General features: G+C 42.4%; 1 protein-coding gene across 1 annotated transcript in view; it reads right to left on the bottom strand.

Annotated features, from left to right (window-relative positions):
* Nucleotides 1-25525, bottom strand: part of adgrb2 (adhesion G protein-coupled receptor B2) — a 683435-nt gene that overhangs the window by 324132 nt on the left and 333778 nt on the right. Inside the window, exon 10 of the mRNA XM_048613298.1 lies at nt 12310-12416. Coding sequence (XP_048469255.1) covers nt 12310-12416 — 107 coding nt within the window. The remainder of the gene's footprint in view (nt 1-12309; nt 12417-25525) is intronic.

Below are 25525 nucleotides of genomic sequence, written 5' to 3'. Positions count from 1 at the left end.
TGCTTGGCCTGCTGTGTTCATCCAGCCCTGCACCTTGTTGTCTCAAGAGGTCTGATGCCTTCTGTTTAAAAAAAATGCAAGATGAAGTCCTAGAAAACCCAAATGGGCCTTTTTAATTATCCCATTTATCCCACCTTAGCTGTCCACAAGACTATCTTTGGTCTGCATCCAGGCCAGTTAGCCCAACACCACTCATGCCTGTGCTTCCAGAATTAAGACCATACGTCTTGTTCCCAAGGTAGTAGCGATGAAGCAGGAAATTTTCAACTACTGATCTTGGAAACAAAAATTGAAGCTTTTTTGTTCTCATCACACCTTGATTTCCCACCTAACATTGTATCATCAGCAAACCTATCTACAATACTCTTAGTCTCTTCTGCCAAGTCATGAGGATAGATTGTAAATAGATGGGTCTGCGACACTGAACCCTCTGGCAGTCTGCTAGCCAAGGTTTGACAACTGAAAATTACACTTTTATCCTGAGTCACTGTTTACTCTCAGCAGTTCTTTGTCTATAGTATTATAGTTATACCAACATGATGAGCTTTTATTTTGCACAGTAATCTTTTCAATCATCTTACAAGTCCAAATACACAACAACTACTTGTTCACCTTTATTTGCCCTGCTCACTACATCCTTAAAGAAGTCTAATATATTTTGTCAAATGTAATTGCCCTATGATAATACCATGTTGACTCTGCTTTATTGCATTATGATTATCCAAACATCCTGCCACAATTTTATTAAAAATATATTCCAGTATTTTCCCAATTTAGCCTTATTCTTCTTGATATATATAAGGGATCTAGACCTTGGTAAGCACAAAACATTTCAAAATTCTCAGATGAAGATCATGTATAACTTCAAAAAGACATAGATATGTTGGTGAAATAGACAGACAGTGGCACTAGAAATTTGATGTAGAGAAGTGTAAACGAATTCATTTTGGTCAGAAGAATGAAGACAAATAATATAAAGGGTGCAATACCAAAGTGGGTGAAGGAGCAGAGGGACTGGGTATAAATGGGGCAGCATGGGCTCAGTGGTTAGCACTGCTGCCTCACAGCACCAGTGACATGGGTTTGATTCCAGGCTTGGTTGACGGTCTCTGTGGAGTTTGCACATTCACCCCATGTCTGCGTGGGTTTTCTCTGGGTGCTCTGGTATCCTCCCACAGTCCAAAGATGTGCAGGTTAGGTGGATTGCTATGTTAAATTGCCCAGTGTCTCAGGTGGGAAATGCAGGGATAGGGTAAGGGGTCAGTCTGTGTGGGATGCTCTTTAGAGAGTTGGTGTGGATTTGATGGGCCAAATGGCCTGCTTCCACATTGTAGGGATTCTGTGAAATGATTGAAGGTGGCTGAACAGGGTGAGTGGGCAGTTAACATACAGCATCCAGGCTTCATAAAAGGGGCATAGAGTATTAATGGAAGATAATTATGTCAAGCTTGCAGACAGCACTGGTTCGGCCTCAACTGGAACACTGCAACATTTTAGGAAGGATGTGAAGGCATTAGAAAGAGTGCAGAAAAGATCTGTAAGAATCATCTGAGGAATGAGGAACTGTTTTTGTATGGTAATTTGAGACATTGGGATTGCTTTCTTTAGTGAAGGTAAGATTGACAGTAGATTTATTCAAAATCATGAGGATTCTGGTTAGAGTAGAAAGACAAACTGTTCCCACAAGTGGAAGAATCAAGAACAAGAGAACACAGATGTAAATTAATTGGCAAAAGAACAATGCTGGCATGTAGACAAATGTTTTCATGCTGTAAATGGTTAAGATCTGGAATGCGCTGCCTCAGTGTTGAAACTGGTAAATTAAAGCATTCAAGAAGTATTTGGATTGCTATCTTGAAAAAGAACAATTTGTGGGATTATGGGGAGGAGGCAACAGATTCGCACTGGGTAAATTACTTCAACAGACAGAATAAGCAGGCATAATGAGCTGATTGGCCTTTATGGTAATAATCCTGTGATTTTGAGATGTTCAGCTAAATAATCTACAGTTTTCTGCTTTCTCTCTCTTATTTTTTGATAAGCAGCTTTATACTTGTAGATTGCAACCCATTGGGACCTGCACAAAATCTAGAGAATTTTGAAAGTTTAAAATTAATGCATCCATTATCTATGCAGACACTTAGTCAGATTTTTTTTCTCTTCTGTGGCTATTTGCTCTTCAAACAAATTTCACACGTAAACAATGCCTATTTGATGGATGATCTTGTGATTTGGTTAACACTGGGGTTTAGGGGATAGAGTATACAAACTTTGATCAAGAGCTTGATCCTGGCATAATTTACATCCGTCTGTGAGTTCACCCTTCTGCTGGGTGTACCAGATTGACGTCCTTCATCTGAAGGGGAGGTGATGGTCTAGTGGTGTTATCGTTGAACTGTTAACCCAGAGACTCAGATAATATTCTGGGAACCTTTGCTTGAATCCGCCACGGCAGATGGTGGAATTTGAATTCAATAAAAATCTGGAATTAAGAGTCTAATGATAACCATGAATCCAATGTCAATTGTCAGGAAAAACCCCATCTGGTTCACTAATGTCCTTTGGGAAGGAAATGCCGTCCTTACCCGATCTGGTCTACATGTGGCACCAGACCCATAGTAATGTGGTTAACTCTTAACTGCCCTCTAGGCAATTAGGGATGGGCAATAAATGCTGCCTGGGTAGCGACACCCTCATCCCGTGAATGAATAGAGGAAATAAAAAACCTCATCCTGCTTCACAGTTCCATCCATTCTATTGATTAGTAATCGTGGGTGTCTCTGGCTTCTGATTTGAACCTATGTGGCAATTAGTCATTGGGGATGAAATCTGTGAAATTTTATCTTACCTTTACATTGTGTGCCCAGAGAGACTTGGGCAGAATCTTATGCTTTTTGGCTAAATCCGAGTTGTGTTGTGTTTTTTTGAAGGGATTCCTGCCGGTGATGCCTTACGAGTTTTCTTGCTGCATCTTACCAAATTTGCTTTATTGACAACCTACCGCACTTCTATGGTGTCCCTCAAGTCTGATTTCACGCCATCTTAAAATGCGCTATTACCAGAAGAACTCACAACTCAGTGGATATCCTGAAATTCACCAGCATCCTTGTGCACAGGCTATCTTTAAAAGCTTGTTGTGCACCCAGACAAGCACCGTCTGTGCGGAGCTGCCCTGTATGGTTCCTGACGTTTAGCCCTGACATGGCAGTCAGGGGGAAACTGACACGCCACTGTGTGGGCCAGGCTCTAGATTTTCTGATGGATGTGTGATGCCAACACAGAATTTTCTCTCCCTCCAGATGCAGCAGTGGAGGCCACTACGCTATCATTCTAGCCCTATGATATGGTCTGACTGCAGCAACATTACCTTACTCCAAACCTCAACACCACTGTGATAACTGCCCGTAAAGCCCAAGGATAATCACTAATTAATCTTATTGTAGAGCTCATTAAGTCTGAGTTCCCTTATGGCCTGCCTAGCTGGAACACATCAACTGAGCCCTTCACCCAACACCTTTACAGGGAAATGATAACACAGTGTGGAGTTGGAGGAACACAGCAGGCCAGGCTGCAACAGAGGAGCAAGACAGTTGATGTTTTGGGTTGGGACCCTTCTTCAGAAATGGGTCCTGACCTGAAACGTCAACTTTCCTGCTCCTCTGATGCTGCTTGGCCTGCTGTGTTACTCCAGCTCCACACTGTGTTACTCCAGCTCCACACTGTGTTACTCTAGCTCCACACTGTGTTACTCTAGCTCCACACTGTGTTACTCCAGCTCCACACTGTGTTACCTCTGACCCCAGCATCGGCAGTTCTTACCACCTTTAAAGGGAACATGTGGTGCAGTGATAGTGTCCCTATGTCTAGAACCAGGAGATTCAGGTTCAAGTCCTACCTTCTTCTGAGGTGTGTAACATCTCTGACAGGTTCATTAGTTTAAAAAAAAGTAGACCCAGCTCTGAGCCAGAACACCTGGGTTCGAGTTTCACTTGCTCCAGAAGTGTGTCATAACATTTCTTAACAGGTTGATTAAACAAAAACAAAGCAGATCCCATCAGGCTGGCTGTTAACAGGTCCAGGTATCAGGCTGTGGAGGGGGTCATACCTGCCAACTGTCTGCCTCTCTTCTGCTGTTTTGTGTGTGCTTCAATGTCCTTAGAGAAGGAGCACACAGTGTCCACCAATGCTCTTGATGCCTTTAAAGAGAGGTGGGAACCATGGGGAATACGGTGCTTTATTTTCTCCTCCAACTCTATTTTGATTTAGTCCTTTCCTACACCCCCTACCACAGCCTTCACGTTGTCTGCCTTCCGGACATTAAACAAAGCAGACCCACTGGGCACCACAGGGGATACAGTGCTTTCTCACACTTTCCAACTCCGTTTTTATTTAGCTCTGTACCCCTCTCCCAACTCTCCCTCACTTTTGATAGTTTGCATTGCCTTTAATGGGCTTTGCTTGTAAATATCTAATTGGCTACACAGGTAATTTACTGGTGCAGGTTAATAGTTAATATAAAAACAAAAGTCATGGTGATTTGGTGATGGGATAAAAAAAAACAGTTGTGTATAGGAGCACTTCTGGAGATAAACAAAAAGAAAAAGAAGCAGAGTCTCTGCACTGCACTTCATGGGCTTTGTGAGTAAATATCTAATTGGCTACTCTCTGTCCCTTCTTGCAGATTGTTTCTATTGATTGTAAGTAGTTAAGGTCCAAGAAGGACATTAATGAGGCCTATTCTGGAGTACTGTGTCCAGTTCTGGTCGTCCAGTTACAGACAGAATATTATTAAGCTGGACAGAGTTCAGAAGAGATTCCCAAGGATGTTGCTGGTTATGGAACGTTTAGGTTATAAAGAAAGACTGGGATTTTTTTCACTGGAGTGTCAGAGATTGACAAGAGACCTTATTGAGGTTTATAAAATCATGAGGGATATAGATGGAGGTAACGGTAGGTGTCTTTTCCCAAGATAGGATATTTCAAGATTAGGTGGCACATTTTTAAGGTGAGAGGAGAGAGATCTAAAAAAGACATGAGAGACAAATTCTTCACACACACAGTTTGTGTGTGAAATGAACTTCCTGAGGAAGTGGTGGATGCAGGTACAATTACAATGTTTATAAGCACATGCACAGGAAATGTTTGGAGGGATATTGGCCAGGAGCAGGCAGGTGGAACTGGTTTAGTTTATGTTTGGCAATGGACTGGCTGGACTGAAGGGTCTGTTTCTGTGCTGTATGATTCTATGACTATACTGAAGCCAACACAATCCCACTAGTAACAGTTTGCCATCCAGAGAAGGACCCATTTATCCTGAGTCTGTGCTTTCTGTTAGTCAGCTAATCCTCTATCCAAGCCAATACTTTACCCTTAACTCCATAGGATCCAATCTCTGGATCAGTCTTTTATAGCACCTTCTCAAATGTCTTCTGGAAGTCCAGATATACTACAACCACCTTGCTGGAGACATCCTCAAAGAACTCTAGCAAGTTGAACCAACTTGAAAGGATATTGGAGTGGGAGGGAAAGGATCCAGTTGTTAGGGTCCATGGTGGAACCAACAAAGTAGACAATAGAAAGCAAGTGGTCCTAGATGGGGAATATCAGGAATTAAGAACAAAATTAAAGAATACTGTCTCAAGGATCATTAGCTCTGTACTACTACCTGAGCCATTTGCAACCTGGCATAGAGATAAGAAAATTAGTGAAGGAAACACATGGTTAAAAGAGTGGTGTGAGAAAGAGGTGTTCCATTTCAAGGGGCACTGGCATCATTATTGGGACGGGCTCCAACTGAATTAGTCTGGGACCGGGATCATAGCAGAAATGCTAATTAGGGTGGTCACAAGAACTTTAAACTAGTTTAAGGTGGGGGTGGGAGGGCTCAGGAAAGGTTATTAAAGTTTCCAGAACAAGTAATAGTGCAGAGACTATAGAAAGGGTGTAACTTCAGCTACAGCAGATAAAGGGACAACGATCAGAAGAGGGCAGTCAATGCAGCTCTGAGAGTGTTGTACTTAAATGTACACACTATACAAAACAAGGTAAATGAGCTTGTAGTGCAGATTGAAATTGGCGGATAAGATGTTATGGGCATTACAGAGATAAGGTTGCAAGGGAATCAGGTCTAGGAGCTAAATAACCAAAGATACGTGTACAGTTAAAAGGACAGGAAGATGGGTAGAGGGGGAGAAGTTGCCTTGTTAGCAAGAAATGAAATTAAATCGACAGCAGAAAACGATACAAGGTTGGAAGGCACAGAATCTGTGTGGGTAGAGTTAAGGAACTGAAAAGGAACGAATACCCTATTGGGAATTATGTACAAGCTCCCCTAGCAGTAGTCAGGATGTGGGGCATAAAATAAATCAGGAGGTAAAAAAGGCATGAAAGAAAGGTGCTATTACAATAATCACGGGGGACTGCAATATGCAGGTGGACGGGGAACATCAGGTTGGTAGAGGATCCCAAAAAACGTAATTCATGGAATGTCTATGAGATGGTGTTTTGGAATAGCTTGTGGTACAGCCCACTACAGAACAGCACAATTCTGGATTTTGTGATGTGCAATGATGCAGACTTGATTAGGGAGCTTAAAGTGGAGTAAACCCCAGAGGTCAGTGACCATAATATGACAGAATTCACCCTGAGTTTAAAAGGGAAAAACTGGAATCAGATGTAATGGTATTAAAATTGACTAAGGGTAACTATAAAGACATGTGGGAGCAGCTGGCCAGAGTTGATTGGAAGGGGAGCCTAGCAGGGAAGACAGTGGATCAGCACAGGTAGGTGTTTCTGGGGTAACTTGGGAGACCCAGAAGAAATCATCGCAAGGAAGAAGAGGAAATATAGTAAGGGGAGGCTGAAGCAATCGCAGCTGACAAGGGAAGTCAGCGACAGCATAAAAGCGAAAGAAAAAAAGCATACAATGTGCTGAAGATTACTGGGAAACCAGAGGATTGGGAAGCTTAAAAACCAGCAAAGGGCAACTAAAAAATCAATAAGGAGTAAAAGATGAAACATGAGGGTAAGCTAGCTAATAATAAAGAAGAAAATTACAAGTTTTTTTGAAATACAAATGGCATGACTAATCAAGTTATGCAGGGGTCAGTGATGGAACCACAACTATTCACATTATACATTAATGATCTGGATGAAGGAACTAAGGACATTGTTGCTAAGTTTGCAGATGACACAAAGATAGATTGAGGGTCAGGTGTGTTGAGGAAGGAGAGAGACTGCAGAAAGACTTGGACAGGCTAGGAGTGTGAGTAAAGAAGTGGCAGATGGAATACATGTGGCAAAGTGTGAGGTTATGTGGGAAGAATAGAGGTATAGAATAGAGGCGGCACAGTGGCTCAGTGGCTAGCACTGCTGCCTCATAGCACCAGGGACCCGAGTTTGATTCCAGCCTCGGGCTACTGTCCGTGTGGAGTTTGCATGATCTCCCCGTGTCTGCGTGAGTTTCCTCTGGGTGTTCTGGTTTCCTCCCACAGTCCAAAGATGTGCAGGATAGATGGATTGGCTATGCTAAATTGCCCATAGTGCCCAGGGATGTTTAGGTTAGGTGGGTTAGACATGGGAAATGTAGGGGAATGGGTCTGGGTGCGATGCTCTTTGGAGGGGTGGTGTGGGCTTGTTGGACCGAATGGTCTGTTTCCACACTGTAGGGATTCTATGATAGACTATTTTCTAAATGGGGAAAGGCTTTGGAAATCTAAAGCACAAAGGGGCTTGGGAGTCCCAGTTGAGGATTCTCTAATGCTTAACATGCATGTTCAGAAGGCAGTTAGGAAGGCAATTGCAATGTTGGCACTCATTTCAAAAGGACTAGAATACAACGGCAGGGATGTACTGCTGAGGTTGTATAAGGCTCTGGTCAGACCGTATTTTGAATATAGTTTGGGAAGTTTTGGACTTTGTATCTAGGGAAGAACTGGCTGATCCTGGAAGAGGTCCAGAGCAGGTTTACAAGAATGATCCTGGGAATGAAGGGTTTGTCATATGAGGAAGAGTTAAGGAGGCTGGGTCTGTACATGAGGGAATTCAGAAGGATGAGGGGAGATCTAACTGAAACTTACAGAATACTGAGAGGCCTCGATACAGTGGATGTGGAGAAGATGTTTCCACTACAAAGAGAGACTAGGACCGGAGGGCACAGCCACAGAGTGAAGGGACGACCCTTTAGAACTGAGATGAGGAGGAATTTCTTCAGCCAAATGGTGGTGAACCTGTGGAACTCATTGCCACAGAAGGCTGTGGAATCCAAGTCATTGAGTGTCTTTAAGACAGAGATAGATAGGTTCTTGATTTGTCAGGGGATTAAGGGTTATGGGGAAAAGGCAGGAGAATGAGGTTGAGAAACATAGCCATGATCGAATGGTGATGCAGTCTCAATAGACCAAATGGCCTAATTCTGCTCCTATATTTATTGGTCTTATGGGTTTATTCTGAGCTGAAGACTTAACTGAAGGAATTGGGTGGGAACATATGGAGGGTCAGAACTGACGGACTCACCAGGGAGTACAAACCAGAAAGGAACATAAAGGTTTGATAGTCACTTAAATTAACAGACTGAGTCTGTGACTCGCTCCGCAAAGCATGACCTGTGTTGCCTTCCATCCTCATCTGAATCGTAACTGCAGAATGAAAATGAAAAATACATGTCATCTGACTTTTCAGTGCTTTTCCTCTCTGAGGACATGGGCTCTACTTGTTAGTGATGTGAGGCCTTCAAAGGAGCAGTTACATTAACTCAGTATATACAAATTAACAAAACATGTAATAATTGAATCCTTTATGTGAAATGCATGTGGTAACCAGCTGTATTGGATACAAATTCTGGCCACAATAAATCTTGACTATGTCATTAGTTACTGCAAATTGATCACAGTCATCTCTGTGAAGCATAATTAATCATAGCTAACACTTAAAAGTGTCACCTAAAGGCAACAATTCACAAAGATGATCCAAAGTCTCATGGGTTGCACAAAGGCACAGGGCTGATTACTTCTCATCTTGAGTTCAAGGATTTGCCAAAACACTGTTACATGTGATGCATCTCTTCTTGGGTATCATGGGGATGGGGAACAAGGTTTCAGCAATCCTACAGCACTGACAAATTACTACCATACTTCTGCAACATGGTTTATACTGTATACATCAGAATAAGGTTCACTGTGTCAAAGGTTCATGACAGGTATTCCATGACGTCTCTTGTCGGAGTCCTCCATGTCCCAATGTACAGATGAGTAGCTAAACCGCCCGAAACACCAGCCTTCCTGCTCCTCTGATGCTGCTTGGCCTGCTGTGTTCATCCAGCTCTACAACTTGTTATCTATGTGTGATGTGAATGCTGACTGCTCATATTACTGTTCTGTTTCTGATATTCCCCACATAGGTTCATTGGAATCGTGACCAATGTCTTCTGCCACAGCAGGGGTCATTGTTAGTGTGGCTGCAATGCAGTGAAGGTGCAGCAACCTCTAGCAGCTACTGAACGATCTCTTCATGAAGTAGTTGCAACTGAAGTTCCCCTCAGGATGCAAAGGTGGTACAGGAGGCCCAGAGTCTATCACTTTGAATGTAATTCAAGATGTGGAAGTGTTGGTGTCAGACTGGGGTGGTCAAGATCATAAGTCACATGACACCAGGTTATAGTCCAACGGGTTTATTTGAAATCATTGACGATTTCAAATAAATCTGTTGGACTTTAAACTGGTGTTGTGTGACTTCTGAAAATTTCTTCAAGTTGAGGGAGGCACATTGCCAGCGCAGATGAAGACTGTTCTAGCACACTGTCATCAGCTGGAGTGGTATTTGCAACCTAAAGGGGTGGACTGCAATCCTATGCTGCAGGTATTCAAGGTGACAGCTCCATTAAATATTTATGCAACTGGCTGCTTTCAAGGATTGACTGGGAACATGTGTGAGATCTCTCAATCCTCATCGCACAAATGTATCAAGGCTGTAACCAAGGCAACTGGTGTCAGATCACACCATTTAAGCTTATTTCTGCATGACATCAGTGATGCATCCTGGGTAGAAGGCGTTTGCGAACACAGCTGGCCTCCCCAGGATCAAGCTGCTGTAGACAGAACACACATTGCATTGAGAGCACCATCTCAAAACACAGTTGACTTCACCAACAATAAAGGATTCCATTTCATCAATGTCATCTGTGATACCGCATCTTAGAAGTCTGCTTCAGGTACACTAGGAACTGCCATGATGCCTTTATTCTTTAGAACTCGTATGTTCCTGTTCCATTTCAAGGGCTGGATGCCATATAAGAACAGTTCCTGGGAGACAAGGGCTATCTTTTTCAACCACGTCTGATGACTTCATTATGAATGAGGCCATGTGTAGATACAGTGCTGCCCATTCCTCCAGGGCCATTGTGCAGCAGGTGACATACCTGCACAGGTTTGATGGGTGAGTCAGTCTTGGGGATTGGGGAGAAGTAAAGGAAACTTGCAGTACAATTCTTAGAGTTTGTCACGTAATCATTGCATGGTGTGCTCTACACAACTGAAACAGGCAAAGTGCAGATGTGATGGAAGTTGAAGGGTTGGGAGGACAGCAGCAATCTTCCAAGGAAGAAGCTGAGTAAGTTTCTCAGGTGGAACATTACCTCCAGCATGATAGATTGTTGCACTTTCCAATGCAAAAAGCCAAACAGGACTTAATCGACACCCATTTTCAATAGATCTGAAATTGCGAGAGACACTAAGCTAGTCTGGCAGCATCTGTGGAGAGAAAACGGAGTTCAGCTCTGAACAAGAATCACTGGGCTCCAAATGTTGACCGTTTTCATTCCACAGACGCTGCCCTGCTGAGTGTTTCCTGCAGTTTCTATTCTTATTTCAAATTTCCAGCATCCACAGTTCTTTATTTTATTCATTCTGAGTTGGGTGCAGTGATCATTCACTGATTGCAACTTTGTGGTTGCTTGAAAGGGGAGTGATACTATTTATGCACAGAAGGAAATGCAGCTTTTCTTATTTGTTTTTCTTTGCTTTTCCTGTTCAATAGAAGCTAATGTTTTTAACATTTTGAATGATTTCCAACATGTGATGTTCCACACTTAACAATGAAAAGATGCCATGCTATGCTGGGCATTAGGGGGACAGTAACATTTCTTTTGGACAGAATGCAGTGGAAGGGTAGGTTGTGCACCTTCATCCTTGAAGCTGCAGTTAAATGACAGTTGATTAAACAGGTGATTATGTAAAGTAGCAATATGTTTATGAATGTGAGCTTCTATTTTCACGCATACCATGTTTGTGCACTCAGAGGTTTTTCCATTTCCTCCCATTACATGTACATTGGAGGATTGTTCGTTGCTGACACTGATTGACCTGATGTACAGATGGTGAGTATGTGGTGCTGTAAAGGCATATTGAATATATAGTGAGATGAGCCATGGAGAAACATGAGCTAATTTGCTAGAGCTCACAGGGAAAAGCCCTCTATGAAACTCATTGAAATTGATACTTCGACAACTTTAGTTAAGCTTCAGCACTTTGGTTTTTACGTGTAATCTGTTTAAAAAAAAAGTTGTTGCAATTTTGCTGTCAATTAAATAACGACACATTCAAAAGTAATCAAATCAAAATGTTATTGATTTGTTCAATAAATAGTAATACTTGAGCAACATGTATTATTTATCAGGAAGTTTTAACAAAAAAAAATCTGAGGTAGGTGACAGTCAACAGCGTAATCAGCAGGCTCACATGCAGTCTATAAATATATTAAATGCTTGATGTATCTGAATTATAGACCATAAATTAATAGAGGGGGCATTCAAATACTTTACATGCAGAATAATATATTTAGGCAATTTTAATTCAAGCTTGGGTCTTTTTATTCCTGTACCAACAGCAACAGTCATTTTGTATATCAACTACTTGTGCACAGTTTGAGATTAATGATTACAATCTCAATAGAGGGAATCCAGAACTTTTTAAAGTTCAAATCACAAGTAATATTTTTTGCTACAATACTCCCAAGAGCATCAAAGTTGAAAAATTTCTCGCATACTGACATATTGTGATAGTTTAATATGCACTTCCCTTTGCATGTGATGCTTGATTGTAGTTTTGTACCAATTAGTACTATATTAAAAGTCATACTACCTAATTTTATTTAATGTAGAATATTTATCAAAAATGATTTTATTTCCTGCAATCTGGGCAAGATATGGATCAGAATCCTTATCTGGTTCTGTTTTGCTGCAATAGCAGCACCCAATGCCTGGTAGTATCAATAGTGAAGCCATTACTGACTGACATGTGAGTGAATTTTACTTACCGATACGTACAAGTGCCTGTAATCATGTGAGACACATCTGGCAAAACTTGGTGGCCCCCAAAATGCAATTCCATGAGAACTTAATAAACATCTGCGGCTGGCTGAACCTACACATTATGAAACAAAAAAATGTGGAAGTTAATTTGATGATAAACTTTCCCCTCTACTGCACATTTGTTCTTCCAATCTTAATAGCAAGCACAGTTCATAGGATTTGTACCCAGTTCAAGCCACTAATTAAAATCTTGGGAGAGCCAGCTTTTCAATCATGATTGGAAATGAGAAATTGCAATCGATGCCTGAAGGTTCATTTTGCTAGATCCGTGCTGTTTTTCTGTTAACTTAGGACTGTGTTAAGCGGTTTAAACAAAAACATGTGAAACACTTGTTAAAATAGTGCATCATATTTAAATTAACCACAGGAATATTTTCAACCCATTTAGGATGAATTTGCTACAGGCATTCTTTATGTTCATTCAAATAATGCAGCTTTGTTTTAATTTGTGGCACGTGGGCATCACAAGCAAGACCAACATTTATTGTCAACCCCTAACTGCCCTTGAAAAGGGGTTAGTGAACTGTCTTTCTGAACAGTGGAGTTCACGTGGTGTAGGTACATCCGCTGTACAATTAGAAAGGCAGTCTTAGGTTTTTGACCCAGTGACACTGAAGGAATAGCGATACAGCTCCAAGTCAGAAGGGTGTCCGACTTGAGGGAGCTCTTTCAAGTGTTGATATTTCCATGCATCTGATATCCTTGTACTTCAAGATTGTAGAGATTACAGACTTGGGAGGTGCTATTGAAGGGACCTAGGTGAATTGTTGCAGTGCATCATATAGAGGTACACACTGCTGCCATTGCGTATTGGTGATGGAGGATGTGAATATTTAATATGGTGGATAGGATGCTAATCAAGCAGGCTACTTTGTTCTGGATGGAGGCTTTTAAGTGATGTTTGAGTATATTCATCCAGGCAAGTGGGGAGTACTCCATCACATTCATGACCTGTGCCCTGTAGATGGTGGTCAGGCTTTGTGGAATCAAATGAGTAATTCACCACAAAATGTTCAGCCTTTGATCTGTTTTTGTTGCCACAGTATTTATGTGTTGGTCCTGGTCAGTTTCTGGTCAATGGTAACATCTTGGATATTACAGTGGAGGATTCAGCAAAGGGAGGATTCACCATTCAATATCATGGGCCATGGCCAGATTATCTCTTAGAGATAGTCATTGCTTGGCATTTGTGTGGTGTGAATAATACTTCTCACTTACCAGCTAAAGCCTGAATGTTGCCTAAGTCTTGCTGTATATGGACACAGACTTCAGACTGTGAGGAATCACAAATAGTAGTGAAAGTGGTGCAGACAGCAATGAACATCCCCACTTCTGCGTTTATGATAGAGGGAAGGCTCGTGATGAAGCAACTGGAAAATAGTTGTGTCTAGGAAGCTACCCTAAGGATCTCTGGCAGCAATATCCTGTGACTGAGATGGTGGAACTCAAACAACAACATCCAGTTTCTTTTATGATAGGTATGGCACCGATCAGTGGAGAAATTTCCCCTCACTTCATTTTTGCCAAGGATCTTTGATGTTACATTTAAATGCTAGCTTGCTGTCAAGTGCAGTTACTCTCACCACTACTCTTGAATTCAGCTCTTTTGTCCATGTTGGGTTAAGCCTGTAGCAAGGTTAAGAGTTAAATGACAATGATAGAACTAAAACTGAAATTAGTGAGCACGTTATTTGCAGTGAGCAAATGTTACTTGATAGTTGATTTATGGAGCAGTGACTGGTTGATTTGTCCTGCTTTCTTAGAGTGGCAATAGTAATTTAGTTATTTGTTTTATTTTTAGTCAAAAGAGTAATACATATAACATATATTTCTATAGAAGGCAGTGGAAGCAGGGTGATTAACTATGTTTAAATTAGATATAATTAAATTAGATTCTCATTAGGCAAGAGAATCAAAGGTAGGGGGTAGATGGGAATGTCCCATTCAAAACACAAACAGATCAGCCATGTTCACATTGAACGGTGCATCAGGTCTAAGAGGCTGAATGGTCTACTTCTATTCCAATATTGTATTTTCGTACTTGAGCCATTGAGCCCAATCTTCTTCCAGTAAGATTACGGCTGATCTAATCGTGGCGATAACTTTTCTGTATGACCCACTAAATACCCAATACCCATGTCAATGAAAAAACATAACGTTTTCCGATATTACATTCCATTTGCAAACCATTTTCCAACTCAGTTAATCTATCTATATCCCTGTGTGTTGCGAATAGTTGTTGTTGGGACGTTTCCAGGGAAACAATTTTTTTGTTTCAACTTGCTTTGGGAAATAAGAATACCTCAAATCTCTATAAAATATTCTGTGAAGCCTAAATTTATTTAATGTTATTTGTTAATTAATTAGAAAGCTGAGTATAGTAGGTGTGGGAACATTAAAATGAACACACAAGAAAAATTCCTAAGATTTCGATGAACAAACCTAGATTATGATCCAATTCTGTAGATTGTTTACTTGACTGCAATTCCTGCTGCCTCAAAGAGAGTGCTACCATAGAGTAAAACTGACATAATAATCGTTGGGTTTTGTTTTGTATTAAATATTATACAATATAAAATGAGAACAATTCTCTCCAGTTTAGAAACATTGTCAACCATTGTTTCAAAGTCTAGAATGTCTAAATCTAATGCACATCATTAACATTCAATATTTCATTTCTCAAAGTAATCAGAGATCATATGGTCATTATGACATCACATTTCCCAGCATGTAAGGGACTCTTAGTCAATATTAGAATGATTGCTTTGTGGCACTCAGGAACAAACTGGCATTAGATCATCTATGGCATCAAGTTTTGAAGGCCAAATTAATGTTGCAAACAACTTTTTCTAATGGATTAATTAATATTTACCAAATCTTTTCAAATGATGTGACATAATGTGCAACATCAGTTCTAGTGTTCTTCAAATGATGATTAGGCACCAAAAAGGCAAAGGACCAAAAAAAGCCAAGAGACATGGCTGAGTTGTTAAATTAACACTTTGCATCTGTCCTTATCTAAAAAGCAGATGATGCCCAGATCATGGTGACAGAGATGAAACTCAGTCACTGGAAGAGTTAAAAATTGATAAGAAACAGGTATTAGATAAGCTGTCAATACTCAAAGTTAATAAGGCACTGGGGCTAGATGAAATGTCTCCAAAGATATTAAAGCAAATGGGAGTGAAAATTACAGAGGCACTGACAATTATCTTTTAATTTTCCCTGGATTTTGGGTGATGTCAGAGGGTTAAAGAATTGCAAATATTACACAAATGTTCAAAAAATGGTATAACAAACAGCCCAGCAATTACTGATGGAATCAGTTGAAATCTGGTGTAGGGTAAGCATCTAGAAACAAATATTTAGGATAGAATTAATCTTCACTTGGGAAAATGAATAACATTTGTTAACTGGTTAGTAAGTTTGCAGATGACACCAAAATTGGAGGTATAGTGGACAGCGAAGGAGGTTACTTCAGAGTACAATGGGATCTTGATCAGATGGGCCAATGGGCTGAGGTGTGGCAGATGGATTAATTTCGATAATTGTGAGGTGCTTTATTTTGGAAAGGCAAATCAGGGCAGGGCTTATACATTTAATGGCAAGGTCCTGAGGAGTGTTGCTGCACAAAGAGTCCTTGGAGTAAAGTGGAGTCACAGGTACATAGGATAGTGAAGAAGACATTTGGTATCCTTGCCTTTATTGGTCAGTGCATTGAGTATAGGAGTGGGGAGGTCATGTTGCAGCTGTACAGTACATTGGTTAGGCCACTTTTGGAGTACTGCATGTGATGCTGGTTTCCCTGCTATAGGAAGGATGTTGTGAAACTTGAAAGGGTTCAGAAAAGATTTACAAGGATCTTGCCAGGTTTGGAGGGACAGGCTGAATAGGCTGGGGTTATTTTTCCTGGAACGTCGGTGGCTGAGGTGTGACCTTATAGAGGTTTATAAAATCATGAGAGGCATGGAAAGTGTAAATAGACAAGGTCTTTTCCCCAGGATAGGGGAGTCCAAAACTAGAGGGCACAGGTTTAAGGTGAGAGGTGAAAGATTTAAAAGGAACCTAAGGGGCAACTTTTTCACGCAGAGGCTGGTGTGTGAATGGCATGAACTGCCAGAGCAAGTGGTATTGGCTGGTACAATTATAACATTTAAAAGGCATCTAAATGGGTATACAAATAGGAAGGGTTTAGAGGGATAAGGGGCAAATGCTGGCAAATGGGACTAGGTTAATTTAGGATGTAGTGTTGGATATGGTACTTAACAATTTGAGCAAACAATTTGTTTCTAATTACAAAACATCAGAAAGTTCAAAAACATCATAACTGTTTCTTCATTAAGCAATTGGAGGCATGTCAGAGCCCAGGAATTGAAGGTTTTGTTCACTGAACCCTTGGGAATAAGGACAAACTATGGATTAGTGTCTTTACTCTGAAAACAATTGGAGAATAAGAATCCATCAATGCCTTTACCATTAAATAATCAAGTCAAATTGGAGCCTTTACCAGGTAAATTATTGAAGAATGCATAAAACTAGAATATACAGCCCTGCAAAAGTTGATCCTGTGTAACAGTGGACCTCATGTCACTTGATCTAAGAAATGTAATTTTTTCATAAACTTTGTGTAAAAGTTGTCTGTTTTTCCTTTGGTAACCAACCAGTGTCCTGATCATAAATTACTTATGAGTCCACAGTTTTAAATGCATAGAATTCTTTACATTTTCCCTCTCCCTATTTTAGTAGCAATTTCCAAAGCAATCAACAGGATTAATGTGTATCACATACTTTTTCAAACTGCCTTCAAAGCAGAATAACAAGTACTCAGTTTAAAGTCATAGAGTCATACAGCACGGAAACAGACCCTTCGGTCCACTTCATGCATGCTGACCAAGTGTCCCAAACTGAACTAGCCCCATTTGCCTACATTTGGCTCATATCCCACTAAACCTTTCCTATTCATGTACCTGTCCAAACGTCTTTTAAATGTTGTAATTTTACTAGCCTCTATCACTTCCCCTGGCAGTTTGTTCTCTGTGTGAAGAAGTTGCCCATCAGGTCCCTTTTAAATCTTTCCCGTCTCACCTTAAACCTATGCCCTCCATTTATGGACTCCCCTACCATGGGGAAAAGACCCTGATTATTCACCTTATCTATGCTTTGCATGAATTTATAAATCTCTATTAGGACACCCCTCAACCTCCTACACTCCAGGGAAAAAAGTCCCAGTCTATTTAGCCTTTCCTTATAACTCAAACTTTCCAGTCCTGACAACATCCTTGTAAATCTTATCAGTACCCTCTCCAGTTTAATAACATCCAATTTAATAATAACCTTCTGATAGCAAGGTGACCAGAATTGTACTTGAAAAGTGGTCTCATCAATGTCATATACACCCGCAACATGATGTTCCAACTCTTACACTCGATGGTCTGACCAATGAAGGCAAGCATGCCAAATGCCTTATTCACCACCCTGTATAAGTATGATGCCACTTTCAAGGAATTATGTACCTGCACTCCTAGATCTCTCTGTTTGACAACATTCCCCAAGGCCTACCATGTAAGTCCTGTCCTAGTTTGTCTTATCAAAATGCAAAACCTCGCATTTATTGAAATTAAATTTCATCCGCCATTCCTCAGTCCATTGGCTGATCAAGATGTCGTTGTACTCCTAGATAATCTTCTTCACTGTCCACGATACCACCAATTTTAATGTCAGCCACAAACTTACTAACCATGCCTCCTATATTCTCATCCAAATTAGTCATATAAATGACAAACAACAGTGGATCCGGCACCAATCCTTGCGACATACTGCTGCTGAGAGGTCTCCAATCGAACAACAATGCATGGGCAGCACGGTGGCTCAGTGGTTAGCACTGCTGCCCCACAGCACCAGGGACCCGGGTTCAATTCCACCCTCCTCTATGCGGAGTTTGCACGTTCTCCCTGTGTCTGCGTAGGTTTCCTCCCACAGTCCAAAGATGTGCAGGCTAGGTGGACTGGCCATGCTAAATTGCCCATTGTGTTCAGGGATGAGTAGTATAGGGGGATGGGTTCTGGGTGGGATGCTCTGAGGGTCAGTGTGGACCTGTTAGCCCGAAGGGCCTGTTTCCACACTGTAGGGATTCTATGATCTATGAATGTTCTATTACCAGCCTCTGACTTCTACTGTCAAGCCAATTTTGTATCCAATTGGCTAGCACTCCCTGCAACCCATGTGATCTAACCTTACTAACCAGTCTACCATGTGGATCTTTGTTGAAGGCCTTACTAAAGTCCATGTACACCACAGCTACCACTCTGCCTTCATCTATCTTCTTGGTCACCTCTTCAAAAAATTCAATCAAGTTTGTGAGACATGACTTCCCATGCACAAAGCCATGTTGACTATTCCTAAATCAGTCCTTGCCTTTGCAATTGCATGTAAACCCTGTTTCTAAGAATCCTCTCCAACAACTCCCCCAGCACTGACGTCAGGCCCACCACTCTATAGTTCCCTGTCTTTTCCTTGCAGCCTATCTTAAATAATGGCACAACGTTAGCCACTCTGCAGTCTTTCGGCACTTCACTCATGGTTGTCGATGATACAAATATCTCTGCTAGGGGCCCTGCAACTTCTTTCCTACCTTCCCACAATGTCCTGGGATACACCTGATCAGGTCCTGGGGATTTATCTATCTTTTTGTGTTTTAAGACCTCCAGCACCACTTCTTTGGTAATGTGGACTCTTTTCAAGACATCATTATTTATTTTTCCAAGTTCCCTAGCTTCCATGTCTTTCCCTACAATAAATACTGATGCCAAATATTCCTTTAGTATCTCATCCATCTCCTGTGGTTCCACATATAGACTGTCTCTTTGATCTTTAAGGGGCCCTATTCTCTCCCTAATTACGCTGTGCCCTTAATGTGAAATAAAAGCCGTGACTGAGAAGACTAATTCTTGGATTTTTGAGGAGAGGAAATCTTGCACAGATTGCCACTTCATCCCTTTTCTTAACAAAAGGACATTCCATTTAGGGCTCCTTCATAAATTCAGAGCCTTCCCTCCATTTTGACAGTTCTTTCACAGTCAGAACTGTCAGAGGAAGGCAAACTATTCCTCCATTTCACAGCACTAATCTGCCATGTGGAGATATTTAAAATTTCAGAATAACAGATTGACAGTGGGAGACCAATGAATACTGTATTAACATAAATTTGAGGTTAGGTGTGGTGGAATGGGGTGTGTCAGGCAAGCAGGGTGCTGGCTGGAGATGGTGCCAGGCAAGTAGTTTACCTTCTGGGCAAGGTGATAGGTAGTAAGGGTGTCAGCCGGATAGGATACAAGGATGCCAGGTAAGTAGCATATCAGCTGGGTAGGAGGTAGGGTGCCAAGAATAGATTATATTAGGAGTATGGCACCTGGGGGGGCCAAGAAAATGTTGCACTGTTTAGGTTAGGTGCAGCAGCAGGGCAGGATGGGGGTTAGGTTGGGGAGGGGGATGGAGGTATAGGTTGACGGGGAGTGTCAAATATGGCAGCAGGAGAAGGGGAGTTGGGTCCCGTGCATGAAGGCAGAATTAGGCAGTTTGGTTTGCTGGGAAGGCAGAGACAGATCACAGCTGGAAGAAGTGGGTGGTGGGGTTTGTGGAGTGGTAGTGGTTGAGGAGGTTTGGGTCCTGGAGGGTGAAGAAATTTGAGTTGTGGAAATGCAAGTCAGGTTGGGGTCTGGAGAGTGTACTATGTCTAGGAAAGTTGCAAATGGTAGGTGTGTGAGGTAAATATGGGGTCAGTTACAGTTATGCAGGAGTTAAATTATGGACTTAATTGTTTAACTTTTCTCCTGCATATCTAATTACCTAATTTCACCTCTGATTTAAATGGAGTCTTTCAGAGGGTTTGAGGGGTAGAGGAATTGTTCATCAGAATATTCAATTTCCGAGGTAATTCCTTCAGAATCTCCTACAATAGGGAATCTGCAGGGTTCCTATGCGCAACTCCCATCTAGGCTGAAATATTGATATGGCCATTGAAAAATCTGAGATATTAATTGTAAATCAGCAATAAATTTGATGTTTCTGAGAAAATAGTTAAAGATTTGCAAAAGATAGCCAGTATACCAGACAGCCATAAGCTAGCAAGAATGCTAAACAAAAAAATATGCCAACAAAAAGAAAACTAAGCAAGTGGGTGTAAGGTGGGGCAAAAACGCCCATCAGTTGTTGGACATACGCTGGACTTAAAAAAACTCTCTGAAGGCAGAAGTTGTCGGAATTATATTATATTGGATTAAAGTCTCTGGAACTCCAGAAACCATGGGCTGCAATTCAGCCAGGAAGAAGCTGGCTGGGGCAGACTGGGAAATATACAAGCCCAAGGGCAGAAGTCTGGGACAGGGGTTATAAGACCATAAGACATAGGAGCAGAAATTAGGCCATTTGGCCCATCAAGTCTGCTCCGCCATTCAATCATAGCTGATAGGTTCCTCAACCCCATTCTCCCGCTTTCTCCCCGTAACCCTTGATCCCTTTGACAATCAAGAACCTATCTATCTCAGTCTTAAATGTACTCAATAACGTGGCCTCCACAGCCTTCTGTGGCAGTGAATTCCATAGATTCACCACTCTCTGACTGAAGAAGTTTCTCCTTATCTCCATTCTAAATGGTCTTCCCTTTACTCTAAGGCTGTGCCCTCGGGTCCTAGTCTCTCCTACCACTGGAAGCATCTTCCCAACATCCACACTGTCCAGGCCATTCAGTATTCTGTAAGTTTCAATTAGATCCCCCCTCATCCTTCTAAACTCCAATGAGTATAGTCCCAGAGTCCTCAAATGTTATTCATATGTTAAGCTTTCCATTCCTGGGACCATTCTCGTGAACCTCCTCTGAACCCACTCCAGGGCCAGTACATCCTTGGTGAGATATGGGGCCCAAAACTGCACACAATACTCCAAATGTGGCCTGACCAGAGCCTTTTAAAGCCTCAGTAGTACATCTTTTCATTTTCTGAAGAAGGGTCCAGACCCAAAACGTCAGCTTTCCTGCTCCTCTGATGCTGCTTGGCCTGCTGTGTTCATCCAGCTCTACACCTTGTTATCTCAGTAGTACATCCCTGCTTTTATATTCAAGCCCTCAAAATAAATGCCAACATTGCATTTGCCTTCCTGACTACTGACTCAACCTGCAAGTTTACCTTGACAGAATCCTGGACTAGAACTCCCAAGTCTCTTTGCACTTCAGACTTCTGAATTTTCTCCCCATTCAGAAAATAGTCTATGCTTTTAATCTTCTTACCAAAGTGCATGACCTCACACTTTCCCACTTTGTACTCCATCTGCCACTTCTTTGTCCACTCTCCTAACCTGTCCAAATCCTTCTTCAGCCTCCCCACCTCCTCAATACTACCTGTCCCTCCACCTATCTTTGTATCGTCTGCAAACTTAGCCGGAATGCCCACAGCTCCTTCATCTAGATCATTCATCTATAAAGTGAAAAGTTGTGGTCGCAACACTGACCCTTGCGGAACACCACTTGTCACCGACTGCCATCCTGAGAAGGACTCTTTTATCCCCACTCTCTGCTTTCTGCCAGACAGCCAAACTTCTATCCATGCTAGCACCTTGCCTCTAACACCATGGGCCCTTATCTTACACAGCAGCGTCCTGTGCGGCACCTTGTCAAAGGCGTTCTTGAAGTCCAGATAACATCCAGTGGCTCTCCTTGGTCTACCCTGCTCGTTACTTCCTCAAAGAATTCTAGCAGATTTGTCAGGTATGACCTCCCCTTGGTAAAACCATGCTGACTTTGCCCTATTTTACTATACACTTCCAAATATTCAGAAATCTCATCCTTTCCAACGGACTCCAAAATCTTACCCACGACCGAGGTTAGGCTACTCGGCCTGTAATTTTCTGTCTTTTGCCTTACTCCCTTTTTAAACAGGGGTATCACATTAGCGATTTTCCAGTCCTCTGGGACCCTCCCTGACTCTAGCGATTACTTAAAGATCACCACTAACACTTCCACTATCTTTTCAGCTATTTCCTTTAGAACTCTGAGGTGTAGTCCATCTGGTCCAGGTGATTTATCCATCTTCAGGCCAATCAGTTTTACTAGCACCTTTTCCTTGGTGATGGCCACCATACTCAGCTCTGCCCCCGGACTCTCTTGAATGTTTGGGAGATTACTCGTGTCTTCCACCATGAAGACTGATGCAAAGTAATTATTCAGTTCCTCAGCCATTTCCTTGTTCCCCACTACTATCTCTACACCGTCATTTTCCAGTGGTCCAATGTCCACTTTTGCCTCTCTTTTGCCCTTTATATATCTAAAGAAACTCTTACAGTTTTCATTTATATTACTGGCTAGTTTACCCTCATATTTAATCTTCTCCCTCCTTATTTTTTTTTGTTGCCCTCTGTTGGTCTTTGTAAGCTTCCCAGTCCTCTGGTTTCCCACTGTCCTTCGCCACATTATGAGCTTTCTCTTTTGCTTTTATGCTATCCCTGACTTCCTTAGTCAGCCATGGTTCCTCATCCTCCCTGTACCATGCTTCTTTTCCTGGGGATGAATTTTTGCTGCATCTCCCGAATTACTCCCAGAAACTCCTGCCATTGTTGTTTCATTGTCTCTTCTGCTTGGCTCCTCTTTCAGTCAATTCTGCCCAGCTCCTCCCTCATACCTCTGTAGTTGTCTTTATTCAGCCGTAATACCGTTCTATCTTCTCCCTCTCAAATTGCAGAGTAAATTCTATCATCTTATGATCACTGCCTCCTAAGGGTTCCTTTACCTTAAGCTCCCTTATCAAGTTTGCCTCATTGCACAACACTAAATCCAGTAATGCATGTTCCCTTGTGGGCTCCACCACGAGCTACTCCAAAAAGCCATCAGTAGACATTCCACAAACTCCTTTTCTTGCAATCCACTACCAACATGATTTTCCCAGTCCACCTGCATATTGAAATCCCCCAAAATCACTGTGACTTTGCCTTTCTTACACACCTTTTCTATTTCCTCGTGAATCTTGCGCCCCAGCTCCTGACTACTGTTTAGAGGTCTGTACACAACTCCAACTATGTTTTTTTTACCTTTGCAGTTCTCTCAATTCTACCCACACAGACTCTACACAATCTGACCCTACATTGTTTCTTGCTATTGATTTAATTTCATTTCTCACTAATAAGGCAACCCCACCCCCTCGGTCCACCTGCTTATCTTTTCGATAGGATGTATATCCTTGCACATTCGGTTCCCAATCCTGATCCCCTTGCAGCCACGTCTCCATGATGCCTACCATGTCATACCTGCCAGTTTCGATCTGCGCCACAAGCTCATTTACCTTATTCCTTATACTGCGTGCATTCAGATATAACACCTTTAGTCCTGTATTAACCCTTCCTCTTCTCTTTTTCATTCGTTTTCCAGTGTTTGATTGCTAGCCCTTTCCAAACACTCTATCCTATTTGTGTCTGTGCTGGAGACTTTCTGTAGAATTTCTACCTCTCCTGAATTCTCCTTCCCTGTCATTTCTTTCATATTTTTCCACATAGTTGTATCCACTACTACAGATGTTAACCTGCTGCTTTGTTTTCCAGTGGGGCAAGTTTCACCATTCCCTTCCCCTCCACTTTCTAGTCTAAAGTCCTGTTGACCAGCCTATTTACCCTTTTCGCTAGAACATTGGTCCCAGCTCGATTCAGGTGGAGACCGTCCCAACGGTACAGATGCTTCCTGTTCCAATACTGATGCCAGTGCCCCATGAAAAGGAACCCCTCTTTCCCACACCACTCTTTTAGCCACGTGTTTACTTCCCTTATTCTCATGTCCCAATGCCAATTAGCATGTGGCTCGGGCAGTAATCCGGAGATTATAACCCTTGAGGACCTGTTCTTTAATTTGATTCCTAGCTCCTGATAATCTCTGAACTGGTCCTTTTTCCTAGTCTTGCCTATGTTGTTTCTTCCGGCGTGGACCACAACAACTGGATCCTCCCCCTCCTGCTCCAATATCCTTTCAAGCCGGTCAGAGATATCCCTTACCCTGGCACCAGGCAGGCAACACACCATGAGGGACTCTCAATCCTGCTTACAAAGGATACTATCTATTCTCCTAATTATAGAATCCCATACAACTACCACCTGTCTTTTTGCTCCCCCCTCTTGAACGGCCTCCCGTACCACAGTGCAGTGGTCAGTTAGCTTATCTTCCCTGCAGCCCTTTTCCTCATCCACAAGGGAGCAAGTACCTCGTACCTGTTGGACAAGGTCAAGAGCTGAGGCTCCTCTGTTCTTGACTGCAGGATCCCTCTACCTGCCTCGCTTACAGTCACACCCTGCTGTCCCTGGCCACTGACCAAATTTGAATTACTTAATCTACCAGGTGTGACTGCCTCTTGAATCAAAGCGTCCAGGTACTCCTAGACAACAAGGTGCAGGGCTGGATGAACACAGCAGGCCAAGCAGCATCATAGGAGCAGAGAGGCTGACGTTTCGGGCCTAGACCCTTCATCAGAAAAGGGGGAGGGGAAGGGGGTTCTGAAATAAATAGGGAGGGAGTGGGAGGCGGAAAGAAGATGAATAGAGGAGAGGATAGGTGGAGAGGAAACAAACAGGTCGAAGAGGCGGGGATGGGGCCAGTAAGGGTGAGTGTAGGTGGGGAGTTAGGGAGGGGATTGGTCAGTCCAGGGAGGACGGACAGGTCAAGGGGGCGGGATGAGGTTAGTCGGTAGGAGATGGAGGTGCGGCTTGAGGTGGGAGGAGGGGATAGGTGGGAGGAAGAACAGGTTAGGGAGGCAGGGACGAGCTGGACTAGTTTTAGGATGCGGTAGGGGGAGGGGAGATTTTGAAACTTGTGAAATCCACATCGATACCATTGGGCTGCAGGGTTCCCAAGCGGAATATGAGTTGCTGTTCCTGCAACCTTCGGGTGGCATCGTTGTGGCACTGCAGGAGGCCCAGGATGGACATGTCGTCTGAGGAATGGGAGGGGGAGTTGAAATGGTTCACGACTGGGAGGTGCAGTTGTTTATTGCGAACCGAGCGTAGGTGTTCTGCAAAGCGGTCCCCGAGCCTCCGCTTGGTTTCCCCGATGTAGAGGAAGCCACACCGGGTACAGCGGATGCAGTATACTACATTGGCAGATGTGCAGGTGAACATCTGCTTGATGTGGAAAGTCTT

Source organism: Rhincodon typus, chromosome 27 (genome assembly GCF_021869965.1).
Source record: "Rhincodon typus isolate 14 chromosome 27, sRhiTyp1.1, whole genome shotgun sequence".
NCBI lineage: Eukaryota > Metazoa > Chordata > Chondrichthyes > Orectolobiformes > Rhincodontidae > Rhincodon > Rhincodon typus.
Note: the sequence above shows the minus strand (reverse complement) of the source record. Positions and strands in the feature narration are given on the sequence as shown.